This window comes from Leptinotarsa decemlineata, unplaced genomic scaffold (assembly GCF_025532065.1).
Source record: "Leptinotarsa decemlineata unplaced genomic scaffold, Ldec_3_MD MMD2_tig00026328_RagTag_RagTag, whole genome shotgun sequence".
NCBI classification, from domain to species: Eukaryota; Metazoa; Arthropoda; class Insecta; order Coleoptera; family Chrysomelidae; genus Leptinotarsa; species Leptinotarsa decemlineata.
In genome coordinates, this window is record NW_027412688.1 from 38,105,606 (window position 1) to 38,128,737 (window position 23,132).

The 23,132-nt window shown below is 35.4% G+C and overlaps 2 protein-coding genes across 5 annotated transcripts in view; both read left to right on the forward strand.

Annotated features, from left to right (window-relative positions):
- The window catches only part of LOC111515309 (CD151 antigen), a 29,865-nt gene that overhangs the window by 447 nt on the left and 6,286 nt on the right, over positions 1–23,132 (forward strand). For 2 of the 4 annotated variants that reach the window (XM_074182471.1, XM_074182474.1), the window contains exon 2: positions 21,313–21,436. In XM_074182471.1, the coding sequence (XP_074038572.1) occupies positions 21,368–21,436 (69 nt within the window). In that variant the 5' untranslated portion in view covers positions 21,313–21,367. Of the gene's footprint in view, positions 1–19,627; positions 19,815–21,312; positions 21,437–23,132 lie in introns of those variants that run through there. The other 2 variants (XM_074182472.1, XM_074182473.1) reach the window with 2 other exon arrangements.
- On the forward strand, positions 122–16,611 carry SH3PX1 (sorting nexin 33-like protein SH3PX1). The gene is made up of 5 exons (XM_074182456.1): positions 122–2,021; positions 2,556–2,725; positions 7,845–8,128; positions 9,379–9,823; positions 13,106–16,611. Exons 1-5 carry the CDS (start codon positions 1,669–1,671, stop codon positions 13,489–13,491), a joined length of 1,638 nt encoding a protein of 545 aa, XP_074038557.1. The 5' UTR covers positions 122–1,668; the 3' UTR covers positions 13,492–16,611.

The window sequence follows — 23,132 nt, forward strand, 5'->3', positions numbered from 1 at the left end:
AAATATCAAGACGATAATTGTAGCCTTGGCTCTACAGGGTGTATCAAACAAACAGCTCTCCAATGTGAGTAGATAAATTTTCTGTAAAAAGTATTGTATGATAGATGAATACACACTTTGTTTTATTAAAATTTAAAGATGGGAAGCACTTAACAAAAGACCCTAGTTAGGGATTTAATTTCTCCAATAGAAAAAAACTTCAATAGTCAGGAGACTTCATTTCTCAAAAAAAAGTTTTTCAATTCGTATCAAAATTTCTCTGCAGATTTTGTATTTTTCATTATTTCTGGTGAGCTATCTCAAAATTTGAATACCAATGACTTTTATTTATGCCAAATTTATTAATTTTGTGAACTTGATGACTCTAAAGATATTTTCTTTGTTCTGGTGTGGTAGATTCATAGATTTCATAATCAGTGGCTGAACATCAGTTATACTATTCGTAGTAGAAGAAAGTTTCACGAATAAATCATCTAGAGATGCGTTGAAAACCTTGACCAAAGAGTTATGAAGAACGATTGTGGCTCCTCCTTTTCAAATTTCATCAGGCATCCCCCTCCAACTACTGGGTTGGAAAATTTTATGTAGATAGAAAGAGAATCTTCCGAAGAAAGGAGAAAAGTAATTCATTCGCCACATTTTTTGTGTGAAGATTGAGAAATAGAATGCCTATTCCTTTCAATTTTTGATGTAGATGTCTTTCAAAAGTTGATATCAAATCATGTTAGTATACTGTATGAACATTTTGAAATAAGGGACACACACTAACCCAGCAGTACGTTGTAAGTAAGCAAATTATTTTCCTTACTGGTTTTTTCTTTCAACCTGATTTTTTTATACATGCTCAACTGTAAAGAAAATATGGTTTAGTGACTTTTTGATCGGGCTTCTTTGGGTATACCTTTTTCAATCTGGAAAAATATGAAAATTGTAATGGATGACTTTATTAGACAGGTTACTGATACAAAAAACATTTTCTTAGTGAAAACTATTTTGAATTTACGCAATAACTTATTGGAGTGAACGGAAAAGATTGCCCTTTTCAAACCTGTGTTATTCATAACAATAGAGAATAGGGAAGGTTAAGGTCGATGAAAACTCTGATTTCCCCCACAAAAAATGACTCGTTTAATATCCGTAATAGTATTTCAAAATTGTTGTAGCCCACATTGGCGAAGTGCGAATGTATTCTTATGATATAGGTCACAAAAATATGTGCAAATATTTTTTGTGCTAACCTTATAAGTGCCTTTTCTCGGTTAATTTCACCGTTAATTTACCTGACGCGTAATAACGTCACATACATGGAAGTGATTGCACATTGTGACATGATGACTACCGAGCAAACCTTCTTACTATACTCGCTTGGTAAGTGTATCGATTGAACTACTGTCAAACCGCAAACGTCATACCTCAATTTCATTTCTTCCTCCGTAAACACGGATGACACATCCTAAAGAGGTATTGTCATTGAAAATAAAGTGAAAATTGTTAATATTCGTGCTGTGAAACAATATTTACCATCGCAAAACCCAACAAAATTACCAGTATCCGTAAACAATCGTGAGATTAACCAAAACAAACTTCATATACAATAACCTGATAGGAAACTCAGGGGTTCGAGAGCCTTCACTTCCACCCACAATTGATAAGAAACCCCCGCAAAATATGGCCGGGTTCAAAGTGAAGGTGCTGTACGATTTCCAAGGAGAAGCAGGAACAGCAGAGATGACAATTTCCACTGGGGAAATTCTCACAGTGACCAGGACTGATGTCGGAGAGGGATGGTGGGAAGGCATCAACTCGAGGGGGCAGTCAGGGCTCTTCCCGGAAGCCTACGTAGAGCGGGTGAGCGGTTCGAACCCCCCTAGCATACCTGCCCCCGTACTGCCACAAAACGAGTGGACGGAACGGGTTCCACCCAATCAGAAAGACGATTGGGATGATGAGGATGATTGGGATGACGATACAATGTATTCGGAGATTGGGAGTAACAATCAGCAGCCGCAGAATCTCTACAAGTAAGTAGCCTTAGGTTGGGGACACGTTCTACCACTTTGAAAGGAAGTTTAGGCTAGAGTAGTTGAAAAATTCAGTTTATGAGGCTTTATGCGACGAAATTGTTCACAGCTGTAGAAACTGTCAATATAATTACAATAACATATGTGAAATACAATCAAATTTAATAAGTACATGAAAATGTTGAAGAAAATAAGGTGAAATTTCACATTTCTCAAGAAATATTTATTTATCCATCAATTTTTATGTTGTCCCCTTCAATTCAAAAATTAATTTCACCTTTATTGATTTTTGTGTCTGATAAATACTGAAATTCTTAATGAATTGAGGTATTATTGCCTTCTTGCTGGGAATAAAACAGTATCTTCATTACCTTTATTAGGGTTTCAAACACGTTTCAAACAATTTGTTTGAATTTTGTGTTGTCTGCATACAAAACTCAATATGACTATCGTCAACAAGTTTCCTAAAAAACGTGGTAGAATGCTCCTGCAATTACATTATTTCAACTTTCTTGATGAAAATCTCATTTTTAGTAATGAAACGAATCAAAATCTATTTCCCTATGGTGGCAGTAATGTTCAACACGACAATGTATCGCTGGGTGGTAGCAGTACCATGGGCGATGGTAAAGGTACTGTCACCAAGAAGAGTTTGAATATTTTCTCTGTGTACGTGAAATCTGGTTTGGAGGGATATATTTTAGGTGAGTTTTTGATAATAATAATATATTTATTTCAAATAGGCATCATAATATACAAAAACATTTTGAAATTCGATAGACAAAGTCACAGTCCAACTTCATATCACTGAAATATGTATACTTGGAATTATCCAAACATTCAATAAATAGGAAAAATAACAATGTAAATTACAAATACTAGATATATATAATATCGACGTTAATGTGGATGTTGTATCTTCGAATGACTAGTAAGTCCTTTTTTGAATGTCATGATAGATTCACTTTGTTTTATCTCAAGCGGGAGGTTATTGTAGTCCAATAGCCCTTTATGGATTAAGGAGTTCATGGATCGTGTAAATTTCAAACGTGGTACATATAAATTAGAATTCCCCTTAGTGGTGATGAAAAACAATAAATTGGGAATATGAGGGTGCATTACCAGACAATATTTTGAAGATGAATACCATGGTAAGATAGAACCGACGGTCTTTCACAGAAAGCCAATCCAGGTTTTCCAACATTGTTGTAGTTGGCGTATATCTATTACATCTTAAAATTAGGTGCGTGCCTCTATTCCGTAGTTTTTGCAATGTAGACAAACAATTTGCTTCAAATTGTGATAGTAAAGTAGCGCAGTAATCGAAATGTGGTTGAATGATTGATTTGAAAACTGTAATGAAAGTCTGAAACGGTAAGCAACTGTTTACACGGCCAAAGAAAAATAGTTTTTCAGCAATTTTATTGCGGATATAATTGATATGTTTTTTCATAATGAAACATATGTGTTATGTTTTGCTTCCATATTATCATATTTCGAAATGACATTTGTAGTCCCCTCATTTATTTTTTAAAACTGCAAAACTCAGGTTTTTTCATGAAAGGTTCCAAAAGTTTACTGTCAAAACAGTTACAGCAATTTAAAATAAATAATTACAGCGTACGTAGCCCCCTCTAGGTATCACATGAAAATTAATATGAAGTTATGATTTCCCACGTCAAAAAAACCCAGGTTCCGAGTTTCGGGCAAACAACTTATTTTTTGCAAAAGTTATTTTTAAAAAACAAACAAAAACATTCAATTCCAACACCCTGTATCTCCCAACTGAAGGATTTCCAAAAACGAGTTCATATAGACTTTTTGCCTTAGAATTGTCGCAGGAATAAGTCACCTGAATATTTTAACGTACACACCCTGTATGGTGTCATAAATTTTATCTAGCTGACTCTGTCCAATAAGTGATTTCCGAGAAGACCCTTTTGCTTGAAACATTTGTATGCCACATTACATTTTATCATCTGTGGCATTTATCAGTTTCTTCCCAACTAACACTATCAAGGATATTGATTTGATGTGTTACAGATGCGATTATTATGGAAATCATTACATAGTATAAAACAAAGTTGCTTCCCGCTGTCTGTTTCTATATATGCTCAGATTTTCAAAACTACTCATGGAATTTTGATGCGGTTTTTTTTAATACATAGGGTGATTCAAAAGGGAGGTTTATATAGTGCATTTCTTTAATGCCCCTCCTTTTATTTTTTCAACGAGTCAACTCAAAATATTGAAATTTGAGATAATGAAATTAATGTATGAATACTTTATTTTGAAGTGAAATTGACAGATGAAACTTTCAAGGTGGCGACTGAGCGTCGTCTGGGAAAAAAAATTCAATGGAAAGGGGGTCTTGTGACACATCATTTTGTAGTCTGGTTCACATGTACTCGATTTAGCTCTTTTTGGTGACATTTTTCAGCCCTGTCTGAAAATTACGACCAAGGTGTCATTCGATTCGTATTTTTGTCTAGAAAGTTTAAGGGAAGGTCTTAAAACGCGCCGATAAAAATTATAAAAGTTATAAACAATTAAATAAAAAAAAATGGGGCTTTAGTTTTTTCTTAATATCTCGGAAAATTTTCAAAATTTTGGAAATTTGAAAAAAGATTTGAAAAGATCAATGAATTTGTGTAAAATAAGTCCCGACTCCCGAAACTGTATCTCGATTATTTATAATTTTTACAGAGCCCTGAAAATAGAGCCAAAAGCGGGTAGTCTGGCTTCCGCGCGCCTTTCGTCACTCTGACATAAAAACAAAAAAAATTATTTAAACATATTAAATGTAAATATTAAGGAATGAAAAAATTCATGTAATGTTGGGATACATCAATAAACAATAATCCGTAGTCAAAAAATGTTTATCCCAATTTTAACGTTAATTATAAATTTGTTAATCAATAACTTTTTCTGAATTGAAAGTTAATATAAAAATCCCTATAATTATTAAACTAAAACCCTGGCATTTTTTTCCTTTGGTGAAGTTATCCTTAATAGGCAAAAAAATACATTACCGTTGCCAAAATAAAATGAAAAAAAAATGAACCATCGAAGACAAATATCTCATTACTTGAAATTCCTCAATAGTCTACGTCTACACGATAAGATCATTACTATTATATAATAATGGGATAATGAAATTAATGCATGAATACTTTATTTATTTATTTCAAAGTAGAACTCATGTGAATGTTATCTGATTCTTATTCCACAACAAATGTTTGAAATACAAACTGAGTAGAGAAAAGTATCTTCTGTATAATTCAGTGTTCATATAGAAGTATTTGTTTCGAAAGAATTTGTTTCTTTCGTGTAATTCAATGTTTATATGAAAGTAGCTGTTTCAGGAGGACTTTCTTTCAGTTTGTGTCTGAAAGTTACTTCTTTGCATGATCTACACATTCATGTATAGAGTTACTTATTCTCAAATTTTACTTCCTTCCTTTCTTTGGAAGATTCTCTCATCCCTTTTTTTTGTATGAGATGGAATAGTAGAAAGCCAAAAACTTTCCCAAAAAAAAAATTTTATTTTCTATTTTTTTATTAACAATTGAAAATTATAATTTTATAAAAAATACATTACAAAATTTTTTTTCTCTAATTTTTTATTGTTTCAATGTCTCATGGCTAAAAACTAATTAATATTTTTTTTTATTTTTTACAGCTATTAATAAATGTATTATAAACAAATAATCATAATCATAATCATAGTTTATTAGTCCAAGTATGTATAAAGTACATTTAAGGTTGTCATAACAGAGGTATAAGTATATGTATAGAACGTAGATTCAGTGTAAAACATAGAAAAAGTAAACGACATATAGTTTAGTGACAAACAGTACATGACATTTACAGTATCTGAGAAACTTTCAACATTGTTTATAAGCAATTCGAAATTTTTTTTTGCATTATGTTAATTGAAAAAAATCATTATTTTTAGAAAAAAAATGGTCTCTTAAAAAAATTTCTTTGTTGCTAAAAAATGCGTTTGTTAATCAACAATTGTTTTTTGCAACTAAATATTAAAATTAAGGAACCGTTATTTTCAAATCATAAATTCTATTGTTCTTTAAGATTTTGAAAAAACTTTTTTTTTCTTTTTTTAATTGTTTATTTAAAAAAAATTGTTATAAACAATTTTTTTTCAATACTTTGTTCTATAATAAAAGTAACTATGTGTTTTTTTAATTCATTCTATTTTTTATAAAACTTTTAATATTGTGATACCTTGATACTTGTCTTTTTTTTTATAATTACTTTTAAACTTTTGCAGTTATGACAAATATGCTTCAAGTCTTTTTTGTTCATTATGAATTTATTAACAATTTTTTTTAAATAAACAATTGAAAAAAGAATTTAAAAAAAGTTTTTTCAAAACCTTAAAGAACAATAGAATTTATGATTTAAAAAAAAACGGTTCCTTAATTTTAATATTTAGTTGCAAAAAACGATTGTTAATTAACAAACGCATTTTTAGCAACAAAGAAATTTTTTTAAGAAACCATTTTTGTTCTGAAAATCATGATTTTTTTCAATTAACATAATGAAAAAAAAATTCAAATTGTTTATAAACAATGTATTTGTTTATAATAAATTTAATAACAATAGCTGTAAAAAATTTTAAAAAATATATTATTAATTAGTTTTTAGCCATGAGACATTGAAACAATAAAAAATTAGAGAAAAAAAATTTTGTAATGTATTTTTTATAAAATTATAATTTTCAATTGTCAATAAAAAATAGAAAATAACAATTTATTCATTTTGGCAGCGGTAATCTATTTTTTTGCCTATTAAGGATGATAACTTCACAAAAGGAAAAAAATGTCTTCAAAAAAATTGACAGTGGTTAACACCATAGTTGTGTAATTTATACCGTAGGCGTTTAAAATAAACCGTCATATACAGGATGTTTTCTATTTATCGTTTTAGTAATTTTTTTCGTAATCCCCATTTAAAAAAAAAATGGGCAAAAAAATATAACTCCACTTAGAAGGCCATGACTTCAAATCTAGTTGTATTTTTCAATGCTCAACAACTTTTTTTGAATAACATTTCCCGAAGTTTTCCAAATTTAGAGTACTTTACCCTTGTCTCAAAATCAAATATTTAAAGTCTCCTCGTATATTACGTGTGTTTCACTGTATTTTGTTGGTGCATGTTCAGTTTCAGGGAATGCGCAAACTTTCATCAGGAATAACTTTTTGTCGAAAAACCTTTAATAAATAAGTTTTCCATATGGTGCGTACTTTGAGGATAACACTGTATACAGCAGTCTTTCGATTTTCTTTGCATTTCGATATTATAGCAGATGACTTGCTGTATTCAAAATGAAAAGGGCGTAAATGAAATTCTTGTACTTCTCCTAAAATTGGTATGTTAACTGCAAAAAATTTATGTCAATTTCAAAATTCCTTTCTTTCAAACTCTCACTCTAGAACTCTAAAGCAATGGTTCATTTCTGAACTGTTTTAAAAACAATGCACAAGTAATTCATTGCTGTTAACAACAGTTGTTAACTGCCTAATTTCGTTCAATGAATGAACCAGAATTGGGTTCGACGAACTGTTGACACAGTACAGAATTAGATTAATGAATCAAGTCACTCCGTTGTCGTAGGTAATTTCTTTTTCCTCCTACTCGCCAATAACGTAACAGGTCCATTTTGCACAAATGTCGAGAGTAAATGAGTTGGGGTGCTTCAGGGTTAAGTGTTGGGGGCCTTACTGTTGTTCATCTATGTGAATTATTAGAAAATAAGGTGACTGTTCAAATTTCGCTGGTAACTATTGTCAAATATTTCAGGTACTTTCAACAACCTTCCAGTCAGTAAAAAGTATCGAATATCGAGAGAGGGTGACGACATCTTAGGAAGATGGGAGGTTATCACCAACCCTTATACCGTGCAGATAGCTTCCCCCAAGAAAGCTACCAAGATGGGAGGGCTGAAATCATTTATTGCCTACCAGCTGACGCCTTCTTTCTCCAACGTTGAAGTCTCCAGGCGGTACAAACATTTCGATTGGTTGCACGATAGGTTGACAGCTAAATTTAATGTGATAGCAATTCCTCCCTTGCCGGATAAGCAGGTAAATAAATGAGGGGGTCTGAAAATTGTTTTTTGTTTGTGGTACTTCATTATTTGGTACTGTTATAGTTGTTGAAGTTGTACATGGAGTCATTCAGATGATAAGTAGGTCAATCAATCAATATATGCACTTTTATTGACGAAACTTTGATTCCCGCATGGATTATTTCCACAACATTTCGGCAAAGTCTCATTCGCTATCTTTTGGTGATGTCTGAAGTTTAGACCTACACTGATTCACTGGAACTCTTATTCATACTACTGAGTAGTTTTTCAATTTCGATAGCCTCTTTTGATTGTTCAAAAGTAGAAGTTTTCGTTGCTTGCTAAAGTTTTTGTTTTCTCGATATTGATGTGTTTGGTCGCCAATAATTGTTGAAAGAGGAAAGACGTGTACGTTGCTTACGTTGTATCGCCTATTTGGTCTGGCCGATGTAAGTCTTGACATGGTACTTGACTAGTAATTGATTTATACCGATCCTGAGCCCCTCCCCCACCACTTGACCTTTACCTTGAATTACGTCACAGGAGCTTGAGCTTTGTGTACGTCATATGACCTTGAAGACCTTAAACGATCTTGAGCTATGAGCGCGTCGTAATCTTGAGCACAGAGTTCCATGTTAACGATCTACTTTGCCCTTGATACTTGACCTTGAACTAGAGTGACCTTGGATGAAACATAGCGGTGGGAGGAGGCACGATGATCCTCTGTAGGTCATTTCAAGATCGAGACGTTCTGCCATTCATGTAGCGGCTGGCATTTTACACTTGTTCGCGAGCAGACGGTTGCAGATATGGCCTTCGTCTGCTTCATCAAGCCCCAAGTACATAATTGTTATGCTCACTGAATTATTCATGTTAACACAACTTGACAAAAGTGCGCTGATTCAAATGGCGCTTATTTTGAATAAATTGAATGAGTATTCACTGAAATATTACAGTTATGAGTAGACTTATAAAAACGGGCAATACTTCTTAAACAACGTAACAATACATATAAAACATGCTTGATTGAGGAGAAATTCAGGAGAATTTTTCCGGGACTGAACAGATACAAATACTTTGACTGTATAGTTTAAAAATATATACGAACATGAAAGAGATTTTCATTTCCTGAAAACTAATTTCTCGTAGCGAAATTCAGACATATTGCCTTAGTAAATCTCTTAATCAGTGACGACAAACCCGTTTTTCATGTACGGTGAAAATCACTACTCAAAAACGTTTCTCCCAACCTCCATCCTTCTCCAGGTGTCCGGCCGCTACGAGGAGCACTTCATCGAACACCGCCGCGCGCAACTCCAGGAGTTTATCGACTATATGTGCCGACATCCGATCCTCTCTACCTGCGACGTCTGGATCCACTTCCTCACGTGCACCGACGAGAAGCAATGGAAGCAGGGCAAGCGGAACGCCGAACGAGACCAGCTGGTAGGCGCCAACTTCTGCACGTGCGTCGATGCTCCCGAAAAGGAGATCCTCTCCTCGTTGGTAGATCAGAAGATCGAAGAGAACCTAGCGTATGTCGTCAAGATGGATCAGTGCCTCAAGAACCTGATGCAGACGGCGCAGGACCAGCACAAGAAGTGCAGCAACATGTACAAGAGGGAGTTCTCCAGGATAGGCGAGAGCTTTTTCGCTTTGGGCTCGGCGTTCGAGTTCAACCAGCAGGGGATGTACTCTAAGGCGTCTGTCGGTGAGTTTACATAATACAGTGAAATTTAAAAACCTCAATATATGATACACAATCAAAAGTAGTACCCCAAGGTTCAATCATGAGACCATTACTGTTCATTATTATTAATGATATGACTCCTGTCATGCTCATCCCCTCAAAAAACCATCACATATACTCTGATGATACAAATCAGCCTATAACTGACAAATCAATATATAACACTACAATCATTTTGTATGCTCCTTCAACAGAGGAATGTTCCCAATGACTTCAGGCCACTCTTTAATATGGATCATAAGTCAATTCAACAGGTAATCAGAAAGTTTGATTCTTCATGAATTGATGAGACTTTCAGAAGTTAGATATTTGAAAGGTTAATCAAAAGTTCAAAGCAATTTTGGAATTTCAATATCCACAAGTTCAAAATAGGCTACTTGTCCAGAAAGAGTATACAATGTAATGAATGAGGAATATAAGACAGTTAAATTTGTACAGAAAACAAATTGTTACTTGGGTCAGTAGAGGATGTAGGGCCATAGAGCACCCCCACTCCTTCACTTTTTGCCATCACCCTGTTGACCAATCAGGAGCTATTGCGTGCACAGCGGGAAATTCAAATTGTTCTCACTTCAACGAGATTTAGGCCTCGAGATAGAACCTCTGTTTGGACCTCGAATAATGATGAAGTACCCCCAATAATATTTGAGTCCCGATTTGGACCGCAGTCTGATCCTCCAAAAATTTATGAAGGCACCTCATCCAATGTTCCAAAGTTCATCGAAAGGGATGTTAATGATCCAAAAACGCGTATAACCCTCAACTACTTTGACATGCTTGAGTATAAACAGTCAAACTGTATAACTAATTACCTGAACAGAATGTTAGATCTAGTTTTTTCATCTTTTTATTGTTATGTTACCCATGAAAATTTGTCTTTTGTACCTGAAGATAACCACCATCCTGCATTAAGTATCAAAATAGCTGATATACACATCAAAGAAAAGAATTTCAAGTTAAACCAATCGAACATCACATGTAATTTTAGGAAAGCGAACTTTCCATCTTTGTATAGAGAGATAGAGGAAACTGATTGGAGTAATTTAGGTACGTCCAAGGACGTTAATAAATTAGTCGATAACCTATATTCCATTTTATATGGTATTTTTGAGGATCTTGTACCCAAATTCAAAAATTTCAGTCATGTTTATCCTAAATGATTTCATTCTGATATCATGAAGAACATTAAACAGAAGGCTAAATTCAGAAAAAAATTCTGGAAATTTAGACATGATGAGGATAGATTTGAATTCCAACGTTTACGTGCTTTGAATAAAAGCCAAATAAAAACCGCACAAGATAACTATCTTGCTAACATACAAACAATGTTGTCTAGAGATCCTAGCAGATTCTGGTCATATGTTCACTCTAAGAATAACAGCACAAGAATATCAGGATCAGTAACCTACTTAGCAAACAAACTCGAGAATCCTCAAGATATTGTTGATGCCTTCAGTAATTTTTTCAGTGAGGTGTATTCAAAATCTGGCTCACTTTTGAACAAAATTGGTACAGTGAATAATGATGTTCATATTCATTTTTACCCCATTCAAGAAAATGAGGTATATGCAACTGAAGTAACTAAAGGACAAACTGATATCAGGCTCAGATATGATCCCATCATTTTTGTTGAAGGATTGTGCAGGAGCATTGGCGAAACCTTTAACGACAATTTTTAACTCATGTCTGATCATTCCCAGATATTCGAAAATTAACTAAAGTATGTCCTGTAAACAAAAGTGGTGAAAAATCATGTATAGGGAATTACAGACCCATATCTATTTTATGTATGTTCTCTAAAATGTTTGAGATTATTTTATATAATCGCATATATGCTTCTGTTCAACGGCAACTATCTCAATATCAATATGGATTTGTTACTAAGCGCTCTACTGTTACAAATCTCGTCATTATTACTCAATTTATTTCCGAAGCATTAGATAACAATGGCCAAGTTGATGTTATATACACGGATTTCTCTAAAGCATTTGATAAAATTGATCATGGTGTCTTGCTCAATAAACTGATGAGTTTTGGTTTTTCAAATACTGCCTGTCAGCTGATGCAATCCTATCTGACGTGTAGATAGTATGGTAGTTATAAATCTAGAACATATATAGCTTCTTCTGGTATGCCTCAGCGCTCCAACCTAAGTCCTCTTTTGTTTTTATTGTTCATTAATGACTTATGTGAAAGTTTAGCTTGTGAGCGGTTATGCTTCGCGGATGACTTGAAATTATTTTCTATAATTAAGAAAGTAGGTGATTGTGTAAATCTTCAATCTCAATTACAATTTCTTGTTGCTTGGTGTAGCAATAATAAATTGAAACTCAATGTGGAGAAATGTAAAGTAGTGAGTTATAGTCGAAAAAAAAAGAGGTTTATACATTCCCTTATGTAATACAGGATTCAGATCTGCTGAGATCCAAGACCTAGGGGTAATATTCGATTATAAATTAACATTTGGTAGACATATTTCATGAAAGAGTTCAAAGAAAGTTTTGTAAATTTCTAATTTTCAGAATAGATGGTTCTCACCCTGAGAGAGGTATCAGTAATGATGTCATATATGAACGTTTGGAACTTTTTAGTTTAGAGCATCGCAAAAAATGTGCGTCGCTCATATTTTTTTGTTAGTGAATGAGAGAGTTGACTGTCCTAAAATTCTTGAACAAATTAACTTCAATATACCACGGCTATCTTCACGATTTCAATCTATTTTTAGACCTCTCAGAGCAAGAACTAACATGCTCAATTCCCCAATATATGTTATGTGCACAAATTTCAATAGCATTTGTGCCCATGGTGATTTATTCTCCACTAACCTTCATAACATTATTAGAATTGCTTGAACTACTTGAAGTAGGCAATTAGAATTAGTTTTTCTTTTTTTTTTCATATTATTTTTTGTTTATAGTTGAGTATTGTGAACACAATTTTATATTGTCCTGTAACTGGGTAATTGTTGGACAATAAAGCTATTATTATTATTATTATTATCCCAATTCGACGTCCTATCTCGAGACACGAATCTCGTTGAAGTGAGAACAATTTGAATTTCCCGCTGTGCGAGCGGTATCTTCTGATTGGTGGACTGGGTTATAGCAAAAAGTGGAGGAGTGGGGGTTCTCTATGGCGCCGCAACCCCTACTTTCGTCTTAATTTTTTCAATTAATCAATCAAATACATTTTTCCTTCATGAGTCTCCGAAAATTATATCGAGAAAACGTCTTATCTTTCCAGACGTGAAGAGCATCGGCTCCACCTACATGATGATCGGCAAACTGTACGAGGAACAAGCGAAAATCGACTGGCAACCACTTTTCGACAAGCTCTACATCTACAAAGGTATAACGAGCAGCCTTCCCGACCTCCTCAACATGCAGAAGCTCTCCGAGCAGAAGAAAAAAGAGTGCGAGCGGAACTCGCAAGTCGCGCAAGTGGCGCTGGGAGACGTCAGGCGTCGCGCAGACGTACTGACGTACACTGTTTTCGCGGAACTGGACCACTTCCAGAACGAAAGAGATACCGATCTCCGGCTGACGATGAAGACGTTCCTCAAGGAACAGTTGAATTTCTACAAGAATATAGTGTGCAAGCTGGAGGACACGCTAGCTCAGTTCGATTGAGGCAGCGAACCGAAGAAAGGGGTCGGTTGTGAGTTCAGCCCCACGTTGGGCGCCGGAATAATCAAGATTGTCGTAGAGATTGAGAGGGTTTCGGTGATCATGAACTATAATTTGAATTTCAGTTATTTGGAACGGTGCGGCAACAAAACTGCTTTGAACTGGTTCTGTAGTTTGATACCGTTCGTTGCAAACACATACTTCATATTACCAAAGAAGATTCTGAATTGGAAATCAGATTTCCCATATATATGTTGAGGTCTTGGAGTCTATCAGGCCCAGAAGTCTTGAGATCGAGTTTAGCAAAGGTGTTTTCTCTACACAAATTGAAATCGCCTGTGGACCAGACGAATTTCCGAGCGGTCTCCCTTGATATCCCTTATCATCACAATATTTTATCCTAAATTGGAAAAAATATCCTTTCCTGCATGACATGTTTTCAATGGATTTTGAATTATCCCAATCCGATCTTGCGGTGTTAAATGTCCGACATATTCAGTGGATACTTCGTTGGGCGCCATCAGAAGTGGAATTTTTGAATGTGGGAGTTAGTATCATTTGAATGTAACTATTATCTTGTTGAAGTTCGAGGGTAAGGACTTTCTTTGAGATGTGGAAGTTATATAAAATACTGATGAAAAAATCGAAACAAATTTGTTGAATGGAAGATATTGAAAATATAAAAAATGTTGAAGTAGTTCAAAACACAGATTAGAAACTGTCACTTATTCTTTTTTTTATTCGACTTTTTTCATTTCATGTGATAAACATTTTTTTTTTCAAATATTAATGTAAAGCTATCTGAATGCAGATTTACTTGAATGATCTAACAGCAAATTATTTCAACTAAATTGATATTATCCTTTGAATATTCAGTCAAATTCAAATAAATACATGAACATTTTTATTAAATTTATGTTCGTCGTTCAAACTTTACTTCATATTCATCTTTATATTATCACAGTGTCACCTGATTGGTTGTGAAATTTGATGAAACCATAAAATTCTGAAAACTCCTACAATGGCTCTTGGCCAAAGATGTTTGATTAAAGCATTATTAATTTTTTGCTTTATCAAAAGTGCCCCACGTTGGGCGGCAGAAAAAAATTAACGACAATTAAACCAGTTGGTTTCAGGAGACGAAGACACCAACTGGGTGAAAAGCGCGTCGAAAACAGTATAGTTCTGGTATTTGAAATAAGTGTTTGTTTTGAGGGTTGTTCAAATCGATTTCTGTTGCACTTCTTGTTCACTGTCGACAACTGAAACTTCTTTCAACTATAAATTGACCTGGATCACTGATAATCTTCTCAAAATTTTCTCGACCTACCAAAAATGTACAAAGTTATCCTGTTTAGATGTTAGTATCCTCACTTCCTGCCCCCATCTCTTGTATATAATTTCCCTATTCACACCATTCAATTGAAACATTACAAAGACATAGTGATAATTGGTAGATAGACAAATAAACAAATGAAAGTGATCATGAGCTATCGAGGCAGATATAGTCTCACTTTGATGTGTCATGGAAAGTCACAGGGTAGCAAGAACGGTGGTCGATGTCCTTGATTTTTTGGCGATGGCAAAAGATTTCTGTAATTTTAAAGTCTTTGGTGACTTATGTAGGTCTTGTTTGAAACGTCCTTCAGAAGTCCACCAAGTTTGACCAATATACTTTTCATCGTTAATTTTTCAAGTGTAAGCATAGTAAATGTGATAGTCGCAAACATTCGAGTGTAAATATGATGACAAGTATTCCATAGAAACTTTTGTTGGTGAAGTTATTTTTGAATAACGTGCCGAACATGTTGAAGTGGATTTGGAAATAGGGGAGACGGAACAAAACTGTTTGTGAAGTTATGATGGAAACGTCTTGAGAATCGAACTAAGTAAAATGGAAGTTAGGTGTTATAAGTGTTTTGGAATTTTTTGCAATACAAGGCATTTTCCAATCACATCTGCTTTCATGAATGATTTTTTTTTCCAATCACATCTGGCAATATTTCCGTAGCTCAATCCTATCATAAACTTTGAGTCAATGATATCTTCAATAAACTAATTATTTGAGATACAAATGACTTCTGTGGAAGGATCAATAATTTCGTTGTCCGGCGCCCCATGTTGGGCGCCGGATTGAAATTCCTCAGAAGACGTGAAATTAGCTATAACTTGCGTGGATGATAAAAGCGTGAAGTTCTGGAGACTTATTCTTTATCTGAATTGTTTCCTGGTGTATTTTAATTTCCAGTCGTGAAGCGTCAACAATTAACCTAACTTTCAATTATTTCATACGTCTTTTGGAGCTGGAGAAGTCCTCTGTACTACAAATTCCTGACACATTTCTTGCAACCTACCTTAGTAAAATCTTCATGTTCTGTGTCAATTTCTTCGTAAATAATAAAACAACGGTCACCGAGAACTTGAGGTCCTTCTCATCTGGTGTTCTTACACGAACACTGTTGCCACTATGAACTTTTTCATGATTCATCAATTCCATTTAAATTTATAGGAATTCTCGCATATTCCACATTGAAACTGCTTCCCATATGAGAAAGAAATATCTCACACAGACATCTGATAGGTTGAATAGCTCGTAGTTGCTATCCTTAATCCTAACAAAACATTGATGCTGTGTAAGTTAATAACAGAGCTCCGCTTTTGATTTATTTCTTTGTTTAGCTCTGTGGCCTGAGGTTAAGACTGAACTTTCAAAAATAGCCTCACATTGGTGTGTAACTATGTTAGTAATAGTGACTGTTATAAATTTTAATGCAATAAAAGAATTACACAGTAATTCCAGATGTTTTGAAAGTGTTATTTAATTGCCACTCACTTATATTGAATGATTGGAGATTCTGCTTTTTTGTTATATCGCGGTTTTTATGAACATTATTTTTGCCTGAGAAAAAACGAATAGTTTTTGTTTTACCATCGCTACCTTTGATGTGATTCGTGTACGATATTCTAATTGAACATATCCTTTGTATATCTTTAATTTTGCATGTATTGAATTTATTACTATAGTATATAATATATAAAATGAATAATGTACATTTTGTTAATTGTGAACTTGTATATTTTATTACCACTTATACAATAATAAATACAAAAAACTGAAAGAAAGCAGTGGTTTTGTTTTTTGACATATTGCACACTGTCCAGTATTGGGGCCTCGTTTTCTAGTTAAAATGGTACAAGTGCCCCAGAAGTTTCCAACATTGAGTCGATGTTCTTAAATCCAACCAATTCTCCAGAGAAAAGTCATCATCAGCGACTTAGACAATGAAAAACATCTAAATCATCTATTGGCATACTTGTCCACGTTGTGAAATCAGTAATCCGCCTCGGCTCCCCACGGGTACAATGCTGATACTGAATATAAATTCACCCACCGGAAATTTAAGGAAATGGGGAAACTGATGAAATAGTAAATTCATTTTATGAAGCGGCTAGCGCCCCAGTTGGTATATTTGAAAATCCTTACTAATTGCACTTCTACAACATAAAATGAACCACATACAAAATTTCAGCCTCCGAAAATATAGCGGTTCAGCGAAATAGTGATGAAAAGTGATTTTTCATATGTAAGCGCACCCCTGTCATCCCCAGTAGGGAAGCCCCAGTTGGAATATTCAAAAACCCTTTCTGTTTGCACATCTACAACATTAAACGAACCTGCATACAAAATTTCAGCCTCCGAAAATATAGCAGCACAGAGAAATTGTGATGAAAAGTTAATTTTCATATTTAAGCGCGGCCCTTTCATTCTCAGTGGGGAATCCCCGGTTAGAATATTCAAAAACCCTTTCTGTTTGCACATGTACAACTTTAAACGAACCTACATACAAAATTTCAGCCTCCGAAAATATAGCGGCACAGAGAAATAGTGATGAAAACTTAATTTTCATATGTAAGCGCGCCCCTTTCATCCCCAGTGGGGAAGCCCCAGTTGGAATATTCAAAAACCCTTTGTGTTTGCACATCTACAACATAGAACCAACCTACATACAAAATTTCAGACTCCGAAAATATAGCGGCACAGAGAAATAGTGATGAAAACTTAATTTTCATATGTAAGCGCGCCCCTTTCATCCCCAGTGGGGAAGCCCCAGTTGGAATATTCAAAAACCCTTTCTGTTTGCACATCTACAACATTAAACGAACCATCATACAAAATTTCAGACTCCGAAAATAGAGCGGCACAGAGAAATAGTGATGAAAACTTAATTTTCATATGTAAGCGCCCACTTCATCCCCAGTAGGGAAGCCCCAGTTGGAAAATTCAAAAACCCTTTCTGTTTGCACATCTACAACTTTAAACGAACCTACATACAAAATTTCAGACTCCGAAAATAGAGCGGCACAGAGAAATAGTGATGAAAACTTAATTTTCATATGTAAGCGCCCACTTCATCCCCAGTAGGGAAGCCCCAGTTGGAATATTCAAAAACCCTTTCTGTTTGCACATCTACAACTTTAAACGAACCTACATACAAAATTTCAGCCTCCTAAAATATAGCAGCACAGAGAAATAGTGATGAAAAGTTAATTTTCATATTTAAGCGCGGCCCTTTCATTCTCAGTGGGGAATCCCCGGTTAGAATATTCAAAAACCCTTTCTGTTTGCACATCTACAACTTTAAACGAACCTACATACAAAATTTCAGACTCCGAAAATAGAGCGGCACAGAGAAATAGTGATGAAAACTTAATTTTCATATGTAAGCGCCCACTTCATCCCCAGTAGGGAAGCCCCAGTTGGAATATTCAAAAACCCTTTCTGTTTGCACATCTACAACTTTAAACGAACCTACATACAAAATTTCAGCCTCCGAAAATATAGCGGCACAGAGAAATAGTGATGAAAACTTAATTTTCATATGTAAGCGCGCCCCTTTCATCCCCAGTGGGGAAGCCCCAGTTGGAATATTCAAAAACCCTTTCTGTTTGCACATCTACAACATTAAACGAACCTACATACAAAATTTCAGACTCCGAAAATAGAGCGGCACAGAGAAATAGTGATGAAAACTTAATTTTCATATGTAAGCGCCCACTTCATCCCCAGTAGGGAAGCCCCAGTTGGAATATTCAAAAACCCTTTCTGTTTGCACATCTACAACTTTAAACGAACCTACATACAAAATTTCAGCCTCCTAAAATATAGCAGCACAGAGAAATAGTGATGAAAAGTTAATTTTCATATTTAAGCGCGGCCCTTTCATTCTCAGTGGGGAATCCCCGGTTGGAATATTCAAAAACCCTTTCTGTTTGCACATCTACAACTTTAAACGAACCTGCATACAAAATTTCAGCCTCCGAAAATAGAGCGGCACAGAAAAATAGTGATGAAAACTTAAGTTTCATATGTAAGCGCACCCCTTTCATGCCCAGTAGGGGAGGCCCAGTTGGAATTTTCAGAAACCCTTTGTGTTTGCACAACTACAACATAGAACGAACCTACATACAAAATTTCAGACTCAGAAAATATAGCGGCACAGAGAAATAGTGATGAAAACTTAATTTTCATATGTAAGCGCCCACTTCATCCCCAGTAGGAAAGCCCCAGTTGGAATATTCAAAAACCCTTTCTGTTTGCACATCTACAACTTTAAACGAACCTACATACAAAATTTCAGCCTCCTAAAATATAGCGGCACAGAAAAATAGTGATGAAAAGTTAATTTTAATATTTAAGCGCGCCCCTTTTATTTCCAGTGGGGGCGCCCCAGTTCGAATATTTGAAAGTCCATTTTTATAACACATCTACAACAAGAGTGTTCTGTTACATACTGACGGACCACGATATTTATTATTCCATCCAAAATCACCACGGGTTTGTTCGTAAAATAATAAAACTTGTTCTTCATTTATAATGAAGATCGTTTTGATTACTTGTATTTTCTTGTTGAATATTTCATTATTCTGTTAAATTTGTATCTTCAGTTAATCGCTATTCATAAGCATTTAATGTTTCTTGGGATAATATAAGACAATATACTTAAAATATACCCTAATAATCGTGTCCGTACGCCTCTGCATATCAGTAACTATAAATGAGATCCAAATTTCATCTGGCACTTTAAATTCACAAACAACTGATAAGGAGCAAATGTGAAATCTATGAAATAAAGATACGTTTGACTATCTAAATGAGATGTAAATGAACGACATAATTTCTCGCTGCACAGGAAACTATCTGTGGTGTTTTTGGTGTGTAATATTTTATATAAATTCAAAACTGTGGTGAATGATTCAACAAAATTGAATCACCATATATTCATGTCAGTTCCTGTCCGGTAAGTGTTGAAAGAGGTGAAAAAAAAGTAAGTAGGTTCTGTTATTCAAAAAAAATTCATTGCAAAAGTATTTTACAATTGTTGAAATCTCTATGAAAAATTAAATCCCTTGTTGAACAATATAAATGAAAACAAGCAAGTAATTTAAATTAGAATTTTGTTTATTTAATTGATGAAAATGCCAACATTCACTTGCGTTGATTTGATTTTTTCTATCTTGCTCAACAAAATTTTTGAAAAATGTATTTAGGCGTATTTGTGTGAACAACCTCAAGGCGCTCCTATGCGCCGAGCGTCTCCCACCCAGGCACCTCCACGGGTTCCAACCTGGGGGCGTCGCGGCGCCTGGCGCCGGACGACTTTTCCTTCGTTGTCTTGGCTCATCTCAATACGCTCCTCCTGAGCCGCGAAGATTCCCAGATCTAAGTCCGGGTGGATTGTACGTTTTACGCTCGTCGGCGACCCATTATGATTCCCATCATTATTTTCGATGACCTAACTGCTTTGAAAAGCAAATCTAAAGCAAATGAAACTTCAAACGTTCAAGACAGTCTCTATTCAATGGACTGACGCCTATCAGAAAACAACTACTCCCCTGGCTAATACCACGAAGGGCGTTGGATTATATCCGACAGGCGTCAGTGCAGGAATCTTCCAAATAACGCCCTTCGTGGTATTAGCCAGGGGAGTAGTTGTTTTCTGATAAGCGTCAGTCCATTAAACCTACTGTTTAGGTATATCGAGACTGGCTTGAACGTTTAAAGTTCCATTTGCTTTAGACTCAGAAATATCATTACATTAAAACGAAAACATTGTTGTGAACGATTTATCATCATTTTTCCTCATCTATTTAGTACAATTTCCGTAAGCCACTGCAAGAGACAGATTAAGGCAAAAACATCAAGTCATTTCTGAGAATTTAGTGTCTACTATTTTGGAATTATAGTATATCTTCTGTTCGAATTTCAATATTCAATACGAATGAGAAATAAAATATTCAACAAATGTTCTACAAAAAGATATAACAAATAAGTGTCTCGTTGATTCGTTCTTCTACACGGTTGCCGAAAAAATAGTGTATACAAAACATCCGAAAACAGTTTTTGACTCCCAGACTTTTGTCTACTCGTCCAAAAAACAGTATTTTCCGAATTTCTTAGGCGAATTGCTTTTACCATGAACAGAAAACAATCCTATTTACTGCTGTTGTTAGAATTCCATAGTCTGTTCTCCTAAACCATACCAAAGAACCAATAACAGCGTTATTTACATTGACTAAAAATTTAACGACTGCGTCTGATTCAAAACATACCATCGAACAGTAAATACGACCGACTGACTCTATTTCGGTCTTGAAAACACAAATCACCAACCTATCCCTGCACCACCAACTCAAATATGTACCGAGTAAATAAAGCATCATCGGCATCACGTTTTTCGTCAATGAAAGATTTTAAAAGCATTGTGCAATGCCTAAAAATACTGTACGACGTTGTGGTTTCAATGAGTTTTCTTTTGCTTCCAGTTCGCAGAACCGCACCGCACGTGTCGATTTTTTTCCAATAAATCCATGAATCGAAATGGCGTCGAACTGTTGCGGACTGACGGCTACGAAGGTTGTCCTCTACGTTTTCCAGGTTGTACTTCTGGTGAGTTGAAGGAACGTGTGAAATTAACTTACTTAGATAGTTATGTTTGCTTATTTCTTGGAATAACAAATTCATATGAAAGCATGTCGAAATTAAACTAATTCTGCCAAGATATCGAGGTCTTGATCTCTTACTTGATCGTCCTCAGTATCTGCAAATTTATGTTGTTAGTTGATATATAGGGTGGATTCTTTGGAATCAATACGTGCAGAAAATATACATTTTATTACACATTTATAGAAGTTTGAAAATGAAATCAACTAATAATAAATTTCAGAAGAAAATGTACATCTCCGAACTTATATTTTATTCCTGTCTTGAGTAATTACAAACTAAACACAAAAAATAAAAGTCATTCACAAGTTTTAAATAATACAAAAATTGAAAAAACAAACTAAAACGGACGTTTGCCTAATAAGGTCGGGACCTGCCACCACTGTCTCTACCACCGTCTCGATCGCCGCCACCGCCCCTTTCACCACGACCACCACCAAATCCACCTCTGTCACCGCCACGACCACCGAAGCCTCCGCCTCCACGCCCCCGGAATCCACCGCCACCTCCACGTCTTTCTCTGCTACCATCTCGGTCTCCGCGGCTACCGCCTCCACGTCTATCATCGCTGCCTCCTGCTCCTTCAGGTTTGTCCTCATTGCATCTGTTGCACTGGTTTCTCCAGGCAAAGTTTGTGTTGCTACAATCAGGATTGGGGCATTTTCAGTCTCCTTTTCGACCCTCCCGATCTCTACCACCAAGTCCACCGTTTCTGATAGGTCAGTCTCCACCAGAGTCTCCACTAATAAAAGCGTCGATTCAAAGATGTAATTTTCATATTGTAACAAATTAACGAATCAACTGTCTTGAACAAATGTATTTCCAACAGTATTTCACTAATCACATAATAATTTATTCACAACACTTAGCAACTAACGCTTAATTTATCTCCACTATTTGAATTTCTTGTTTAGCCGCTCGATTCACTTTCTGAACTGCTCTCTTGGGTCGGGAAGCCGGGCTTGTATAGGTAACGGTTCTTTCTAGAAATCTGTAGTTGTTTCGATACTTAACTAGAGTTTTACCGGCGGTTGCCGACTGCATTCTTTCGCAGTGATGTCATGTATTTGTTCGCTGGCCGGCATATCTGTTCTAGTAATGTTTGGAGCTGACCTAATTTCCCGTTGAATACCACAGCGATACCCCTGGACATTTGGAGATCCTATTCCACGCAGTTAGCCAGTGCGTAATCAACTGGAACCTTGAAAAGGTCTCTTGATGAGTTACCCCATGTACGACCTTCTGCCCATTCGAGTATATAGACATGAACTTCTAGAACGTCATTTCATCCTCTGGTGGTCTGAGGCCGCGAACTTGGTCGTGATTTGCAGCATAAGGAGCCAATATATTAAAATGTACGACCCTAGGCTTTCCTTGAGGTGGCTTATGGATTCGGTAGACGAGATCATTTATCCTCTTCGTGATTGTGTACGGACCTTCTCACGAGTTCCGCAACTTCGGTGATAAACCACGGCGTACCTTAGGGTTGTACAGCCAAACTAGGTCACCTGTTTCGAATCTTCCAGCATTCGCCCTCTTCATCCCAATTCTGACACCAATTGTAATAAATTAATTCTTAATACTTTAATTCTAAACCTCGTTAATCATCGGCTGGTTTCGACTTTTAAGGGTTCTCATTCAT